This window comes from Ruditapes philippinarum, unplaced genomic scaffold (genome assembly GCF_026571515.1).
Source record: "Ruditapes philippinarum isolate M1 unplaced genomic scaffold, ASM2657151v2 ctg627_1_1_1_1, whole genome shotgun sequence".
Taxonomy (NCBI): domain Eukaryota; kingdom Metazoa; phylum Mollusca; class Bivalvia; order Venerida; family Veneridae; genus Ruditapes; species Ruditapes philippinarum.
The window spans coordinates 315631-333933 of record NW_026854864.1 but is presented as its reverse complement, the minus strand read 5'-3'; the positions used below and the strand labels follow the sequence as shown (position 1 = coordinate 333933).

At 33.4% G+C, this 18303-nt stretch overlaps 2 protein-coding genes across 2 annotated transcripts; both read left to right on the top strand.

Annotated features, from left to right (window-relative positions):
• Positions 1-2896: 2896 nt before the first annotated feature.
• LOC132741334 (vitelline membrane outer layer protein 1 homolog) lies at positions 2897-5259 on the top strand. The gene is made up of 3 exons (XM_060729478.1): positions 2897-3109; positions 3588-3866; positions 4381-5259. The coding sequence occupies exons 1-3, from the start codon at positions 2897-2899 to the stop codon at positions 4645-4647; spliced, it is 759 nt and encodes a 252-aa protein (XP_060585461.1). The 3' UTR covers positions 4648-5259.
• Positions 5260-6135: 876 nt separating this feature from the next.
• On the top strand, positions 6136-10183 carry LOC132741350 (PWWP domain-containing protein 2A-like). Its single transcript, XM_060729501.1, has 2 exons — positions 6136-6340; positions 6470-10183. The coding sequence occupies exons 1-2, from the start codon at positions 6192-6194 to the stop codon at positions 8160-8162; spliced, it is 1842 nt and encodes a 613-aa protein (XP_060585484.1). The 5' UTR covers positions 6136-6191; the 3' UTR covers positions 8163-10183.
• Positions 10184-18303: the final 8120 nt, after the last annotated feature.

The window sequence follows — 18303 nt, the reverse complement described above, 5'->3', positions numbered from 1 at the left end:
GAGAGACATTAAAAATGAAATTTTCAAAAATCTTTACAAAAAAAAAGACATTGACCAGAACTAAGATATATGGCATGCTGGAGTCATTTAGTTTATATAGATGTAGTAAAATACATTTAAATCTTCTGTTGTGACACTGCAATGACCAGCACTTTGTGATTTGGCATGCATCAGCATTGCCTAGTGGACCTCTACAAAAGTTATATATGTCATCCCCCTTGTGTCAAAAAAAGACCCCGCCCTGTGGATCACTTAATTTTCTTGGAAACTTCAAAGCATTTGGCATTACCTTGTGGTCTTCTACCAAAGTTATATAAATCATGCCCCGAGGGTCAAATTTGGCTCAAGCCCAAGGGCTACTTAGTTTTATATTGACATGGAAAGGAAAACACTTTCCAGTATCTGTGTGAACCTGCAATGTGAAGATTTAAGATGTTTTTGCATGTAGCACTAATCTGAGATCCTTTACAAAAGTACACTGTAACTTAAATGGTGCCCCTGTGGTCAAAAATGTCCAGTGTTTGAGTCATTTAATTTTCAAAAGTGATACTCATTAAAATCTCCGGGGGGGGGGGGGGGCTTTTATATTTGGCATTTAGTATTTATTAGTGAGATCATCTACAAATGTATTCATATTTTTGCAGCTTTGATAAAAATGGCAACCTAAACATTATTACTAAATTTTGAATTTAAGATCTTTTCTAGCAATGTATCTCCGGTATCTCTTGTTTAATTAATAGGCTATGGCATGAAGTGATTTGTATCATACCATAAAGTGTACCAATTTAACATTTTTCAAGCTGTAGCTCTGTATTTAGACACAGATATCTGGGTGAAATTTCACATTGGATGACCTGAAATACACTTAGTAATCTAATTTTTGAATTTTAACCTAATTAAGGGCCTCCAAAATGGACCTTATGAACAATATTGTTTGTGGTATCAGTGTATGTATTATACAAACCTTCCTGGTGGTATTGACCTTTAAAAATCTTAATGATAATCAGATTTGCTGCTTTATTTTAATGAAACACCTATGTGAAGGTGGCCCAGACACCTATTATAGTCTTAAAATGGTTCACAGGTGAGCAATCTAAGGCAAACATGACCCTCTTGTTTAATTTTCCTAAAACGATGCCCATATTATAAAGTAAAAATGTTGCTATTTATCACAGATCTGTAATATAAATCTGCATTTATGTGTAATTTGAATTGAAAATAAAGATGTCCATGAACAGTATTTCATGCACTTTGTGGATTTAATGACGCCTGTGTTGTAAGTTCTATGTAGTGTTAAGAAACTAATTGCCCCTTACCTCTGTGGGGTCAAATCTTGCTAGCTTGGAACTTTGGATTATTTTGTGTGTGAGGAAGCTATTCAGCTAGCTTACGGGATGTCGGTGGTTCTGCTTATGTGCCTGTTCTAGCGTCTTCCTCTCCAGTAAAGCTGGAAAATTGTCATATGAATTTAACTGTGTTGATGCGATGTAAATACCGATCAAAAAATAACATAAAAAACAACATCAATAAAATAGTGAATTCTTACAAAATTGGATTTGAATCAATGCGTTAATTTAGACTGGCTGTTTTAACCTCGCCGATTATCAGTCATACAAGTCATTATGTAGTCCTAATTTAGTATTGTGCACGTTTACCAGGTAAAAGTGACCACCGTGTATATCCAGTAACGCAGAAATGTGCAAATAACGCAGAAATGTGCAAAAGTAACGCAGAATTGTGCGATTTAGTGCTGAAATGAGCACCGCGATAAGTAAATGGACCAATGTTGTTTTATTGCACACTAAACTGGAAGAAATCAGTTGGCGAATATGGTTGCTAAGACATTATACTTTAAATCTTATCAAAAATATTTCCATGAAAATGTTTATTTTTTAAGATTATTCGTGAAAATGACGACCTGACTAGCGTTGATATCTTTAAATACAATATTCTTAGAATTTAAGTTTCCACCACATGAAATGTGTTTGTATATTAGCTAGGTTGTCCCTTTGGTCTGGCTCTGTACTGATGGCAAATGCTAATCCTTCAGGTTAGTTTTCAAACAACAAATACTGACAACAAAAAGCCGAATTCATTTTCTTGAGAAGTTTAATTTACATAAAGATCACTGTCACAAAATAGAGTTGGCATGTTCAACTCGATTTGAGTGAGGACAAAGGGGAATTTACAGTCCCTATAATTCTTAAGTGATATGCGACATACGAATTACACATGTATTTTGTAAAAAAATAAGTAGTATGCATTTCAATCTGCATGCCTTTAGATTTGTAGAAAATCAAACTTAATAAAATTTGGAACATAATATTTATAATGTATGTTCCAGATAAAACCTGGGACAAAAAATGTCCTAGGTTAAACTATTTAATGTAGAGATCAAGACTGTTTGGTATAGTGAAAACTTTATACTATTGGATTTTTTTAACTTACAATATTTATGATATATTGTCAAAGTTCCAAAGACACGATGCTTCACTTGTTTTTGGGAGTGCGAAAAAGTAGTAGTTAACAAGTAAGTCAAAACATCCAATGTTCATAAATATCAAAAATCCGAGCTTTAACAGGAACTTTTCTGATGAAATAAATGATAATTGACCGAAATATAGTAGTGAATGTGAAATATGTTTTGAATATGCAAATGAATAATCTAATTATAGTAAAACAAGTGATTGTGTTTGGTGACCTCATCAATCAAAATCATCATTTTTTATTTACTAGTGGAGGTTTATTGTTGCTGTTGTTTATTTTACATTCCTAGAATGTTTATTGGTATGAGTGACGATATTTCTATCCTGGTCATTGCGGATATAGTGAACCCTATATAAAAAAAATTAAATTTTGTCTTCAACAAGTCAGTGTGTAAAGAAAGTGCACAACGATGGAGCATAAGCTCGCAGTTATTTCTTTCTTGTCTATTTTGGCATTTACGAATGGTTTTACGATACTGAGCGTAGATAACGGAGATACTGGGGGAACATGGCATACTTGGCAATCGTGTCCTCTGAGCGTAGATAACGGAGAGACTGGGGGAACATGGCATACTTGGCAATCGTGTCCTCTGGGTTCTTTTGCTGTCGGCTTTGGTTTGAAGGTATACTTAATATCCACGACTATCAAATATTTCTAGTTGAGTGCCAGTTTAAATCACCATAAGATATTTATGTTAAAGACTTAATTTGTAACAGATATCAATTGTTTCAGAAGAGTACTTTATCTTTGTTTTAATACGAAAGAATTTCGGCGTAAAAGGACTAGGTCATAACAAAAGGTTAAAAATGCCTTGACAATAGCTTATGACTTATGGATTGACATATTAAAAGATTACTTTTGAATTTCTATTTGGGTGTATATTGTCCCGCATTTAAAATAATTGCAATGCTCTTATTTTTTTATCAAGTATACATGTATTTCAAGTTGTTGTGCATTACAAAGTCTACCACAAGTTGTCTCTGTCAAATATGGACTTATTAGGTTTTACGTGTTTATAGTTTTGTTCCTCTTCAGATTACTTACGGATTTTTTCTATTTTTCAGAATGTTCATTAATACTTCGTGTAAAAAAATCAAATTTACGCTGTTTTGTCTGCTTTTAAGATTGAAGACTATCAAGAATTTCCACATGACAATACAGCGCTGAACGGCATCAGACTCATATGCAAAAACACGAACGGGACGATTGTTGATCGAAATGTTACTTCGAAAGTTGGACCATTTGGAAAATGGGTAGGTGAAACGGTCTGTGAAAAGATAAACGGAGTGCAATTATATTTAACATCGTTTGCGCTCCAAGTACACAGGATACCGAACCAGACGGAACTCGAGGCATTGTCGCTCTCTGAGGTATTAAACGTAATTAAGTAACTAATTTGTCAGTATTTCACCAGGTTTTATCTTTAAGACATCTCATTTACATATTGAACTGTCCATTCTATGACAAGGGAGTCCAAAGATCAATTTGTTTGGATCACCTTGCAGATCACATATAATATTAACGAAGCATGGCGGCTTTGGCCGATAAGTTGTGACTGGGTAAATTTGCTCAAATTTGGTGTCTCTATTTTTGACTGTCTATTCTTGACTGTCCAGTGACAGTTCAAACACACACGCTGTCCAGAAGTATATCATATTCGTGACTGAAACTGTTTATTTATAATACCTCTTCCATGTAGCATTGAATACACATTCATTTTACAAGCACTGTCGAAAATAGCTGAAATTATTTACATTTAAATATATGAATGATTTCCATTTATCATGAAAGTACCATTCTATTCATTGAAATCGTTCCCTTCCAATAAATGTTATTGAACTGTTCTTGGACGTTTTATGTTAAATATCAATGTGATAATTAATATTTTTACAGGGAAACGATGACTTGTATGACAACACAGCAGTGAATTACGTCAAATTCAAATGCCGGGATCTTGCCGGGAACCAACCGTCTCGTGACTTGATAAAAGTGCCAAGGCGCGGGAAAATGGGACAATACGGTAACTGGAGTCCAGAATGCCCAGCTAGCACAGCTTTTCGTGTACTCAGCACCAGAGTTGACAATTATGAATATAGAAATTTTGTAGATGACACTGCCATCAACGACATTAAGTTTTACTGCGATAATGGAGAATTTTAATTAGTTTTTTTAATTATTCATTCTGACAAACAAAAAACCCTAAGCATGACAAATTTGCGTTCAAACAACTATTTCAATAAAAGATGTCATATTATAACATAATGAAAAATTATGAAGAAATATAAACAGCAAACAATTGACATGCTGATGAAAAATACACAATGAGTGTAATGTGGTATAATTATGTACTATGATTAATTTTCTAAATACAATATAATGCGGACACAAATAAAACTTAATATCTATATAAGTTCTGGCTATTAATTGTTGTTTCTGATAAGCAGATTTCAGAAGTTAGTTTCCTATAGTGTTTCTGAGATGCTAAACGATTTCATTTTCAGTCTATATTTAGTCCCGTGTGGCCTCTGTTTTGCGCACTAAGCTACCTTTCTGCTAGGTCTAGAAGATCAAATAATATTAATAATGTACCCGGGATCCAAATTGGCCTCTCCCAGAGACAGGCTTAAATAAAATGCTTCTCGTGCCATTTCATGACCAAAAGGTTAGATATTTGGATCAGTGGACCTCTTTTTTTTAACTTTGCATAAATTTAAAAGCTTATACAGCTTAGAAAAAGATATTTGGGGTACGTGTTCCTTTTTCTAACAGATCATGACATTTTCTAGCAGTGAGTGGTCCAAGGCCATCATGAGCCATTTGTGTGTTGTTGTTGTTTGTTTTTTTAGACTATGAATAGATTTTTCTTATATAACTGATGCATTTTTTTTGTTTAAAATTCTGTTGAGCAAAAAAAAGACAGTACAGAACACTGGCTATCGTACATGCACCGTGGCACCGGGTTAATATTATGTAGGCGCTAATATTAAAATAGAATCTGGGACATTTCCAGAATACAATGAAATTCCAGATGTATAAAATATGTACATTAACTTATAATTGTCTTGGTTGGCAAGATCAGCCGGCACATGGTTTACAACCGTTCACTATTCGGTCAGTATTTGAAATTGTGAAAGGTTTGTCCTAACTGAACATGGACAAGTCAGAATTGTAACGATTTATTGGCCCCTTGCGTATATGTACTGCCCAATTTAGTATGTGTTCTCACAGGGAGCTACACAATATACATTGTATGTTTTGGTTTTGACCTTACTGTCTGTGCATAATTATAGATGTAGTTGTCTCTAAGGACAAAGATGAAAGTTATCATTAGCCCAGGTTGAACGAACTCATAGTTCTTATAACATAACATCAAATTGATTACGAAGCATTTTTTGGGGTAAAAAACGATTATTTGTACTTTCTACAAATATCTGAATTATTTTAGGATATGCAACTCGTTCTTGTACTTATTTGAAACTTTGATTGAATTGCCTCCCTTGTTAATGCATTATATCTGGTTATTGCAAATAAACCCTCAATTTTCACATTTATTGTATGATAACATATAATAATCATTTAATTTACCGTAATGATTACATATATATTTCTTGATATCTTGTAGAAAATAAAGAAAAACAAAATATTTTATGAAAATTAACTTTAGGTTGAATGCGCATGCGCATACAAGGTAGAAAAAAGAAAACATGGCGACAGAGAGAAGAAAGCCTGGGTCAATAATTAAAGGGATGAAACTGACGGTTGTTGTGGAAGAAAGGGTCAATGATGTATTAGTTGTTGTTCTAGAACATGGTTCTAAAGTGTACAGAGGTGTTCTCTTGGATGCTAATAAAAGGTATAAAATTTAACGAAGTTCTCAAATTTATTCCAGTGTCAATTTTATGAAATTATTCCTTCAATTTAACTTAAAATTTCCATGTTCATATTCTACATTACAGTTTATTTTTGGTTAATTTCATTTCAGAGGACTGCCTTCAGGGATTTGCAGTGCTTTCAGTAATGCTACGAATGACAATATAGAAGAATCAGGTGACAACAGACCAGGTTACCCCTCTGACAATACTGATAAACCAGTTGACATGCCTGCTAGTGTCTTCAGACATACATATTTTCCTAGCATGCCTAATTTAGCTACAGGCATGCACAACGTACCAGATCGTGCATTTCCAAAGCTTGGTAATAATAGAACTACGAGAAACATTCGCTTAAGGCCACGTCAGACACTTTGTAGTAAATGTAAATCAACTTGTTTAGATTCTCAGAATGGTCCTGTTCCAGTCAAGTCAGCTCTAGCAACTTCTGCAGCGAAACAACAGCTAGTGAGTCCATCAAAACAAGGGTCTATTAAAAATGATTCAAAATCCATTAGGAAAAGAGCCAGTGCTATTGACTTGGAACCCAAACCTACAAAACTAATAAAAGTTCATAGTGAATCATGTTTATCATCAAAATTAACTCGCTCTAGTCCCTTTATAAAAATTTCAATCGGAGAAACCAATGTCATGAATATTCCACCTAGGATTCATGAATTAGATAGGCAGATATCATCAGATACAGAAAAGAGTGCTGATGAAGATACAGGGGAGTTTATAGATGCTAATGATATTGATAGTAAAGATAAGGTACAACCTAATTCTTACAAGAGGATGTTAAGAGGGTCTCAAGATGAGCGCACAAGTTCTGATGAAAACAAAAGTACAAGAAGCTCTTCATTACAGAGAAAAAACAAAAAATCTAAACACAAACCAAAAGTTTTTGATGAAAGTGATGGTGATATGCCACCAAACATCATCATAACAGAAAACATTGACACCAGTGAAGATAGTGAAGATTTAAGTGAAAATGAACCAAGAAAATTAGATCGAGTTAGGCCAAGGTTGATATATACCTGGCGGCAGAATAAAGGTCTTTCACCAATGCATGGATCTAATTCAAATGAAAGTTTAGAAAATCTTAGATCTGACTCACCTATTGAACTCATTACTAGTCCACTAGAAAACCTTGACGGTACTGCAGTAATTGAGCCAGAAGCAAAGACTAATAAAAGAAAGAAAGGTGCTCTCAAAGAATACAAACTAAGGAGTAGATCAAGGTCTTTGGACTCTAATCCAGAATATGAGATTACTCAAGACTCAGCATACATATCATACGAAGACCCGAAATCTGTTTCAGACAGAAGTGAAGGGTGTTCTACAGACCCAGACACTACCTCTGATTCTGACAATAGTGATTATGGTGATGGTCCACCTGGAGATGAGCATGTAGATGCCTTTAAACCTTTAATGATGAAAATTCACACAAGTAGTGTTTCAAAATGTAGCATTCCTGATGGACGAAAGTTGCAAACTGGTGATATAGTGTGGGGTAAAGTGAAAGGTTTCCCCTGGTGGCCAGGTAGAATAATGACCATTAATGTTAGCCAAAAAGATAATGCTGTAGTTATAAGGCAGATTGCTCAAGTGGCATGGTTTGGCTCGTCCACCATGTCTCATATATCGTGTTCAGACTTGTACCCATTTCTTGAGGATTTTAAGGTGCGATTTAATAGAAAGAAACGAAGTACTCCATACAGACGTGCAATTAAACAGGCAACACTTGCGGCACAAAGTTGTCAACCTCACAGTGATATTGACTTGGAAGACTTTGATGTATCATGATAGCATGAATATACTTTTAGTGTCAAACAATTAATATGTAAATTTATGACATTTTTTGTGGTGTCATTTGTTTAAAAGATTTTGTTTGTATAAAAATAGATCTATCGAATATATTTTAGTTGCAAAAGACTTTAAATGATTATTCAAGATTGTTATTGTGTTCATCAATCATCTAATGATTTTTCCTGAATAGAAGATAAAATTGTTCTGTTCTATATAGTAATTTTCAGGTCTCTAGTGGAACATTTTATGCCCCTGGGCATATAGTTATTGAACCGTCTGTCCGTACGAGATTAACCTAGAACGGCAAGTTGGATTTTTCTTAAGTTCTACCTGTACCAATGGCTTCATTAATTTACACACTAATCCATACAAAGTATATGATCTGGGCAAGTTACATGACTATGGCTTCAATTTGCACCAAGTTATGGCCCTTTTCAGCACTTACAAAATGTATAATGGTTAACCTAAACCGGCAAGTTGGAAATATTTTATGTTCTATCTGAACTAATGGCTTAATAATTTTCACACTTACTTATCAATACAATGTACATGATATTGCCAAGTTATATAAATGTGACATCCATTTTCCCAGTAATTTCCCTTTTTATCACTTTGAAAATAGGGCCTTGTATGGTTAACCTATTCCAAGTTGGATTTATCAAAAATTTCACCTAATTACTTAATCTATTTAATGATATCTTTCATATTTGGTAGATGGATACCTTTAACCGTCCTCTAATTTTTTGTGGCGTTAGGCCAAAGTCTAGGTCAAGGTCACTTGTGTAAAAAAATAAATCTAAACATTTCTGCTCATACAGCCTTTATTTTTAAGTTAATGTTTTTATGTTTATAGTAGTCATACCAAGGGAGGTCCTCTTCCTTTTCTTTTAGTGGGTCAAGGTCACCAATGTCAAAAATAGATTTTTTACACTTTTACAGGTGTATTAATCTTATTCTATCAACAGATGTCTTGTATATTTTGTAGGAACATAAAATTGAGGTATTCTCATTTGGGTGGAGGTAGGGTTAATAGGGTCAAGGTCACCAGTGCTAAAAATAGATTTTTACACTTTTGCTCATGCAGCCTTTATTTATTGACATATTTGTATTATAATTGGTAGGAAGATAACTTACATGGTATTATTCCTTCGGATGGGGGTAGGGGTCAGTTGGTCAAGGTCAAGGGTGCCAATTACAGATTTCTACACATGATTGGTTTTTTTTCCATACAAATTAGCTACTTCACTCTCAGGGGTCAGTTGGGTCAAGGTCAACAGTGCTAAAAATAGATTTTTACACTTTTGCCCATACAGCCTTTATATATTGACAGATTTATTTCATATTTGGTAGGAAAATAAGTTGCATGATATTCTTCCTTTGGATGGAGATAGGGGTCAGTTGGGTCAAGGTCACCAGTGCTAAAAATAGATGTTTTACACTTTTGCCCATACAGCCTTTATTTATTGACAGATTTATTTCATATTTGGTAGGAAAATAACTTGCATGATATTCTTCCCTTTGATAGAGGTAGGGGTCAGTTGGTCAAGGTCAAGGGTGCCAATTACAGATTTCTACACATGATTGGTTTTCTTCCATACAAAATTAGCTACTTCACTCACTAAAGTTAAATTATTGACAACAGTGAGCGCGGGGGCTTTGGTGTTTATCAAACACAGATTTTTGTTTTCTCTTGTGATCATCATTTTAACAATGCTGCATGTAGCTTTTTTACCTTTTATCTGTTTGTGATTTAAGTTATGTTTCTAAGCTTGGAATCACACATTTTTAGTAAGTTTAAAATGAAATGTAAACTATTAATTCAATTCAAAAACAAAACAAAAAACACTGTATATAATTAAATATCTATTTCACAAAATTGTAAAAAAAAAACAGAAAGAAAAAAAGTTGCCTCGTCTGTGGTTTGAGCCTGCGCCCCTCAGTTTCAATGCAGCTGACTGTACTTCTAGCCTATTTGAATACTTTTCTCAGCATAGGTAATGCATACCTAATGCAAAAATTTGTTTTACTGTAATGCCAGGGGAATATATTTAGTGAGAAACAGTTTAGCATAATACACATTTAAATTTTCACCTGTATTGACAGTTGACTATTGTGGACATCTGTTATACAATTCTTAAACTATAGATACTTTATTGTTTGGTTTGATTTTTTTTATCATGTACATATTTCTCTCATTTAGAGGCATGTCCCTTTAAATAAGATTTATTGTTAGATGATAATTTACTCAAATTCCATTATTAACACAGTGAGGTTATTTTGAACATCTTCTCACAACTAAAATTATTTTGTAATTTATAATAGTGTTTTATTATGTTTTTTTTTTTTTACTGTATTGTTATTAAATTATTGTAGTGATGTAAATGTATAAACAGACCGTGATATCTCAATATACATGTATAACATGAATGGTCTGACTGTATAAGCTGGCTTTATATATTAATAGAGGCTAGGTAGTGTAATCTTCATGATGTAGAAATCTAGACAAGATGACATCACACCAGAATACACTGTTGCTTCTGTTTAATAACTTCTATGGTAAGACAACTTATTTTATGAACTTTTCTTCTTCTAATGTTTAGAGATCTGTAAGATATCTTGTATGCTTTCCATGGATGAGAAAATAGATTATATACATGTGATATTACAAATAATGAGTGACTTGTTGGAAAAATTATTTTAATGCTGAATTTCCAATAAACTCAAATGAAATAGAATTTCTGTTTACCTCCTGTTATGTATCTCATGCAATATTTTTTTTTTGAGTATTTGATGTACATAATGTAAATTTAGTAACTTTAATAACATATTTCTTAATTTTATGAGCATTTTTTTAAGGAAATGAAGATTGTTTAACATTGTTTAATAGGTTAATAAAAGAATCCATGTTAGAGTGTACAATATTACTACAACTCTATCCTTGATCTATATTTTCATGTTTCAAGTTCTAGTGTTTACATCTTACCTAAAATGTATAAATTTTATAGAAATGTTATAAAAATTGTATTAGCATTGGCTAAATAATCCACAAAAATATCTTTAACCATTGTAAACTTTTTTCCTCCTTTAAAGTTTTCATTGACATCAAATTGGATTAATCCAAGGAGTAAGTTACATTATACAAATATGGACTTTTTAGCTGTTGAATATGATGTGATATGTACTGAAATAATTAATATTGACCGAGGCGATAGCCGAGGTCAATATTAATTTTTCAGTACATATCACATCACATTCAACAGCTAAAAAGTACATATCTGTTTTATTATATAATTTATAAATAGCTTTTATATGGCTTATCACATCTGCTATTGCATATGACGGAAGCTTGTCTAGTGTTTCCATAATTTGGCCCTTTCCATTGGTATACTTAACCCTATTGTTCTTAAAAATGAAAAACGGTAACTAAAATAGACTAATTTGACTCTTATGTACACCCAACTCAACGTTTTTTCAGAATAATAACATCAAACTTGGTGTGACATCACGTGAAAGTCACGTATCTTTTAGGGATTTCCAGAAAATCTATTTTTATTTATGCTCCCCGAAAAATTTCGAGGGAGCATATAGTCGGCGCCTTGTCCGTCTGTCCGTCCGTCCGTCTGTCCGTTCGTTTTCTTGTCCGGAGCATAACTTGAAAACCCTTGGAGATAATTTGTTCAAACTTCATACAGTGGTAGAGGGCATTGAGGGGGAGTGCAGTGTCAAAGAACCATAACTCTATTTTGCCCGGTTTTTGAATTATCTCCCCTTATAGAAAAATCTTGTCCGGTGCATAACTCTAAAACTATAAGAGATATCAATATGAAACTTTGTAGGTGAATAGATCTCAATGGGTAGATGTGCAGTGCATAAGAACAATAACTCTTTTTGTCCTAATTTTGGAGTTATTGCCCTTTGTTAATTTCAACACTTTGAACTTTGTCCGGAACATAACTCTAAAACTATAAGAGATATCAAGATGAAACATTGTAGGTAGATAGATCTCATTGAGTAGAAGTGCAGTGCAAAAAAACCATAACTCTGTTAAGCCTCATTTTTAGCTCGACTTTTCTATGAAAAGGGGAGCTATCCTACTCGCCCCGGCGTCGGCGTCGGCGTTAGCGTCGGCGTTGGCGTCACACCTTGGTTAAGTTTTTCGTACCACCCCACTTTATTTCAGAAGTATTACAAGTATGGCTTTGAAACTTACCATACTTGTTCACCATCATAACCTCCATCTACAGACAAGAGTACATAACTCTGTCAAGGTTTTTGACAGAATTATGGCCCTTTTTTGACTTAGAAAGTGTATTTGAGCTTGGTTAAGTTTTTTGTACCACCTCACTTTATTTCAAAAACCATTGGAGGTATTGCTTTGAAACTGACCATACTTGTTTTACCATCACGACCTTCATCAACAGACAAGAGGACATAACTCTGTCAAGGTTTTTGACAGAATTTATGCCCCTTTTTGACTTAGAAAATACATTGAATATGGGTAAAATCCACTTATTGCCTTAACCCTTTGAGATATTGCTTTGAAACTTTTAATGCTATTTCACATCATTACCCCCATCTGTACGCAAGAGAAGGTAACTCTGTCAAGGATTTGTTTTTAAAAATTAAGGCCTTTTATCGACTTACAATCTTGGTTAAGTTTTTAGTACCAGTCCACTTTTTGACTGAACTGTTTGAGATATTAATTTGAAAGTTGGAATACTTGTTTACAATCATGATTCCCAAACATGTCCAGGAGAAGGTAATTCTGTCAAAGATTTTATTTGAATTATGGCCCTTAACTGTCAATGTTTTGTATTATAGGCTCAACTCAGTTTTTTTTTCTTTCTTACCAGCCCTCTTTTGACTTAAACATTTCAAACTTTGCTGCAGTGTTCAAGGGTATCACACAATTCAGTAAAATAATTCTTCACTAAATATCTTAATGCTCATGGCCATTGTTCACTTAAAAAATACAGAGATTCTTGTATTGCCTTTTACTGCAAAAACTTTTTTTATTGGCAAGCAATAAAAAAGTCGAGCGCGCTGTCTTACGGACAGCTCTTGTTAAATTATCTCCCCTTTTAGAAAAATCTTGTACTGGACATAGCTGTAAAACTATAAGAGATATCAACATGAAACTTTGTAGGTAGATGTATCTCAATGGGTAGATGTGCAGTGCACGAGAATCATAACTCTGCCTTGCCTACTTCTGGAGTTATTGCCATTTGTTTATTTTTACTTTTTGAAGTTGTCCAGAACATAACTCGGGAAACCATAAGAGATATCAACAAGAAACTTTGGAAGTTGATAGATAACAGTGATTAGAAGTGCAGTGGAAAGAACAGTAACTCTGTCTTTCCTAATTTTTGAATTATTGCACTTTGAACTTTTTCCAGGGACATAACTCTGAAACTACAAGAGGTGTACTTTCCTGTGTCCAAAACCTATTTGGGGAGCATCACCCGGCTCAAACCGGGCTCTTGTTAGAAGAAAAACCGGTGACTATACTCTGAAAATCTATTTTTAGGAAAAAAAACAGTGAATATACTCTGATATTGACCTGTTTTTTTTTTTACAAAAAGTTGCTTGTTAGCCAATCAGGGAAAGGCATTTCAAAGCTATTTATAGATTATATATAAAAGGAAATATTTACATGGATTAAAATTAAAGATACACTATGCTCATCTTTGGATAAAATACTGTTATTGCTGAAATTTATTGAAATCTAGAAATTCTTCCTGAATATATCTTATTTGAATAAGAGAATGCACAAAATGATGTTTAGGAAGTTGCATTCCACTTTACTGGTCAAGTTAATAAGGTCTTTTCTTTAAAAAAAAACCTGCCAGTTATTCAAACTGTCTTTACCTATAGTGTGTAGATTTTAATATGTTACATATCTTCTCTGTGTGTTCTCAAATTTAAAAAGAGCTTGCTAGGCAGTTTAATGTCAGTATTTTCAAATATCAAATTTCAGCATAGTATATCTTTAAGTTTAAAAGTTTGATTTTGTGTTACAACTCATTTGGAAAGCATTTTTAGCTCGACTATTCGCAGAATAATCGAGCTAATGCAGTCACCCATTTGTCGGCGTCGGCGTCGGCGTCCCTGTGGTTAAGTTTTTGTATGTAAGCTGGTATCTCCATAACTACTGAAGGGAATGGATTGAAACTTCACACACTTGTTCTCTGTGATTATCTAAGATGATTGGCACAAGTCCCATAACTCTGATTTGCTTTTTTTCATAATTATGCCCCTTTTTCGACTTAGAAATTCTTTGGTTAAGTTTTTGTATGTAAGCTGGTATCTCCATAACTACTGAAGGGAATGGATTGAAACTTCACACACTTGTTCTCTGTGATTATCTAAGATGATTGGCACAAGTCCCATAACTCTGATTTGCTTTTTTACATAATTATGCCCCTTTTTCGACTTAGAAATTCTTGGTTAAGTTTTTTGTATGTAAGCTGGTATCTCCATAACTACTGAAGGGAATGGATTGAAACTTCACACACTTGTTCTCTGTGATTATCTAAGATGATTGCCACAAGTCCCATAACTCTGATTTGCTTTTTTCATAATTATGCCCCTTTTTTCGACTTAGAAATTCTTGGTTAAGTTTTTGTATGTAAGCTGTTATCTCCATAACTACTGAAGGGAATTGATTGAAACTTCACACACTTGGTCTCTGTGATTATCTAAGATGATTGGTACAAGTCCCATAACTCTGATTTGCTTTTTTTTTCATAATTATGCCCCTTTTTCGACTTAGAAATTCTTGGTTAAGTTTTTTGTATGTAAGCTGTTATCTCCATAACTACTGAAGGGAATTGATTGAAACTTCACACACTTGTTCTCTGTGATTATCTAAGATGATTGGCACAAGTCCCATAACTCTGATTTGCTTTTTTACATAATTATGCCCCTTTTTCGACTTAGAAATTCTTGGTTAAGTTTTTGCATGTAAGCTGGTATCTCCATAACTACTGAAGGGAATGGATTGAAACTTCACACACTTGTTCTCTGTGATTATCTAAGATAATTGCCACAAGTCCCATAAACTCTGATTTGCTTTTTTACATAATTATGCCCCTTTTTTCGACTTAGAAATTCTTGGTTAAGTTTTTGCATGTAAGCTGGTATCTCCATAACTACTGAAGGGAATGGATTGAAACTTCACACACTTGGTCTCTGTGATTATCTAAGATGATTGGTACAAGTCCCATAACTCTGATTTGCTTTTTTTGCATAATTATGCCCCTTTTTCGACTCATGAATTCTTAGTAAAGTTTTTGCATGTAAGCTTGTCTCTCAATAACTACTGAAGGGAATGTATTGAAACTTGAAGAGTTTGTACCTTTTCGGACAATTTTATGTATTCATATAGGTAAGCATTATTATACTCAATGAAACACCCTTGTGACAAATTTTCGAATAGTCGAGCGTTACTGTCCTCCGACAGTTCTTGTGTATATATACATTATGTCATTAAGTTTTGAACTACTGCATTATGCCGTTGATTTTTCAGCTATTGCTGAATTGTGTTAGAAGAAGTTTGGTCATTTATGTTTAGAAAATTATTGATTACTTGCAGATATTAAAGTAAAGACTGGCATGAAATCCAGGAACATGTTAGTTAAATTCCTCTCCTTATATTATTTATCACATAAACCGCTGTGCAGAAGTGTAATAAAGCCATTTAATAAAAACGATATTACACTATAGCGTGTAATAACACTTTGACGTGACGTCATTTGCGCTATATAGAAACATAGCGTTAAAGCGCGCTAATGTTAGCGTTACACTACGTGCGCGTCATTGAAAAATTACTCATTTTAACAGTTTAAAGTTCTTATTTTATATATGTGATAAATAGAATATTATATTCGTGTAGATTCAATACTAAATTTATTGAACTCGTTGAATAAAACAATATTATGCTCGCCAGAGGCTTGCATAATATGATTTTATTCAACTTGTTCAATAAATTTAGTATTAAACTACACTCATTCAATATCCTCTATATACAGTTAACAAACTTATCTGTAATCTAAACATATGCAGGTAAAGATTATAAATTAAGTTCTACTAAGATAGGTGGATTATCCTGAAACAATGCAGGCATATATAAATTAAGTCACTTCTTGTTTGTAATAATAATGATATTATAGTACATGTATATAATGATACAGTTTAATACAATAAGCAAAAACCCAGAACTGTCTAATTTTCTTGTTAATGTTATTTGGAAGTTAATTGTGCATATTTACTTAAGTTAAATAAGTGGAATTATACCACCAGTTTTAAAATAATTTTAAATTATATTAATATACATACATACATATATATGTTACAGGCATGTGTAAAAACATTTTTTTTACAGGAGAATGCTGTTGTTTAAATTGTATATAAGATAACTGCGTATATTTACATTTTCATATTTTTACATACTTTTGTAGTAATTTCAAGTTTTAAAGAAAGGTTCTGTGACTTTGATATACCTCTGAAATAGGGAACAGACCTAAAAATGTTGTACTGTTGTAGGCATAGTACTTGTTTTTATATAATTATATATCATAAAGATTCTGGCCATCCTAGTCATGAAAATTATTGTTTAAAACCAGATTGTATTCACATTTATAAATTGTATAACTTAAAAAGCAAATTAAAAGTGGAAATATAAATGAGATTTGTTTATTTCTCTGTTGTTATAATATAGTGATAGAGTTATTTTAAGTCAAGCTGTTGGAAGAATAATGAGGCTCTAGAACCTAATGTTCCCTCAGGGCATTTCTGTAACACCTGTACCACAATATACAATGATGCTTTTTTTTTTTTCTGTTTTGGGTTTTACGTCACATCGACACAGTATAGGTCATATCGCGACGCTCCAGCTTTACTGGTGGAGGAAGACCTCAGGTGCCCTTCCGTGCATTATTTCAGGCACGAACGGGCACCTGAGTAGAACCACCGACGTTCCGTAAGCTAGCTGGATAGCTTCCTCACATGAAAGAATCCAAAGTCCCTGTCGGGACTCTAACCCACAGCGGTGAGGGGCAATTGGTTTGAAGTCAACAACCTTAACCACTCGGCCACGGACGCCCCATGATGCTATTTAAATAAATGAGATATAAAAGATTTTAAACATAGATTGTATACATAATGTTAACAATTTTTCGAATGCAGTTTAATAGCCTCACATAGTTATCCCCTACTTTGACCATCAAGGACAAAGTATTGAAATTTGCTTAAATTGTCATAACTTTGTAATTGATTTATGGATTTGATTCATTTTTGACGTAAGAGCACTTATGACAAAGCTGCCGCGATTAATTCAAATGTGACCTTGACCTTTGAATGTCCTTTACCATCAAGGCCAAATATGAAATTTGATTTTTATTTGGTACAAATAGGAGATCTCTGCTATAATGTTCTTCCACTGATGTGTTTTACTTTAGAATTTAGAATAAGTAGAGCATAGCCATCGCTAGGTGCGGTGGCTCTTATATTACTAGTAATTACAGCTCTTTCACCACTGTTACAAAATATAAACATTGTATTAGTGTAAGTTGGTATAGTTAACTTGCAGAAAAACAGTTATGGGTAAAGCATCCAGAGTGCCTGTTAAGCAACTCCAAGAAGATATATGACTAAAGTTATGCAATGTCGACACAAATCTTTGAAAAAAACAATTTACTTTGTCAAAAGTTATCTGAACATTCAATAATTTTCTACCACTGAAAATGACAATTTTTGGGGTGTTTTAGATATTAATGTACATGTATGAAAAAAAACTTTTGGGGTGTTTTAGATATTAATGTACATGTATGAAAAAAACCTACTTCTAAACTTTTAAAGCTTATAGAAGGTTGATGTTCTATTCAGCTGCCACTGGTGCCTGAAATAATCCTCCCTGACCAGTAAAGCTTGAGAGTAGCCATATGACCTTTATGCTGTTGATGTGACTTAGTATATGTAAGACATAACAAAACAGCCTGTTATCAGTGTAAACAGCCTGTTATCAGTGTCTACTTACTAAATGGAAAGCAGACACAGTCCAAGTTTTATTGATAATTTCAAGTTGAATCTAAGAAAAATTTGCAGCCACAGCAGAACTTCACCTATGGGAGACTCATAG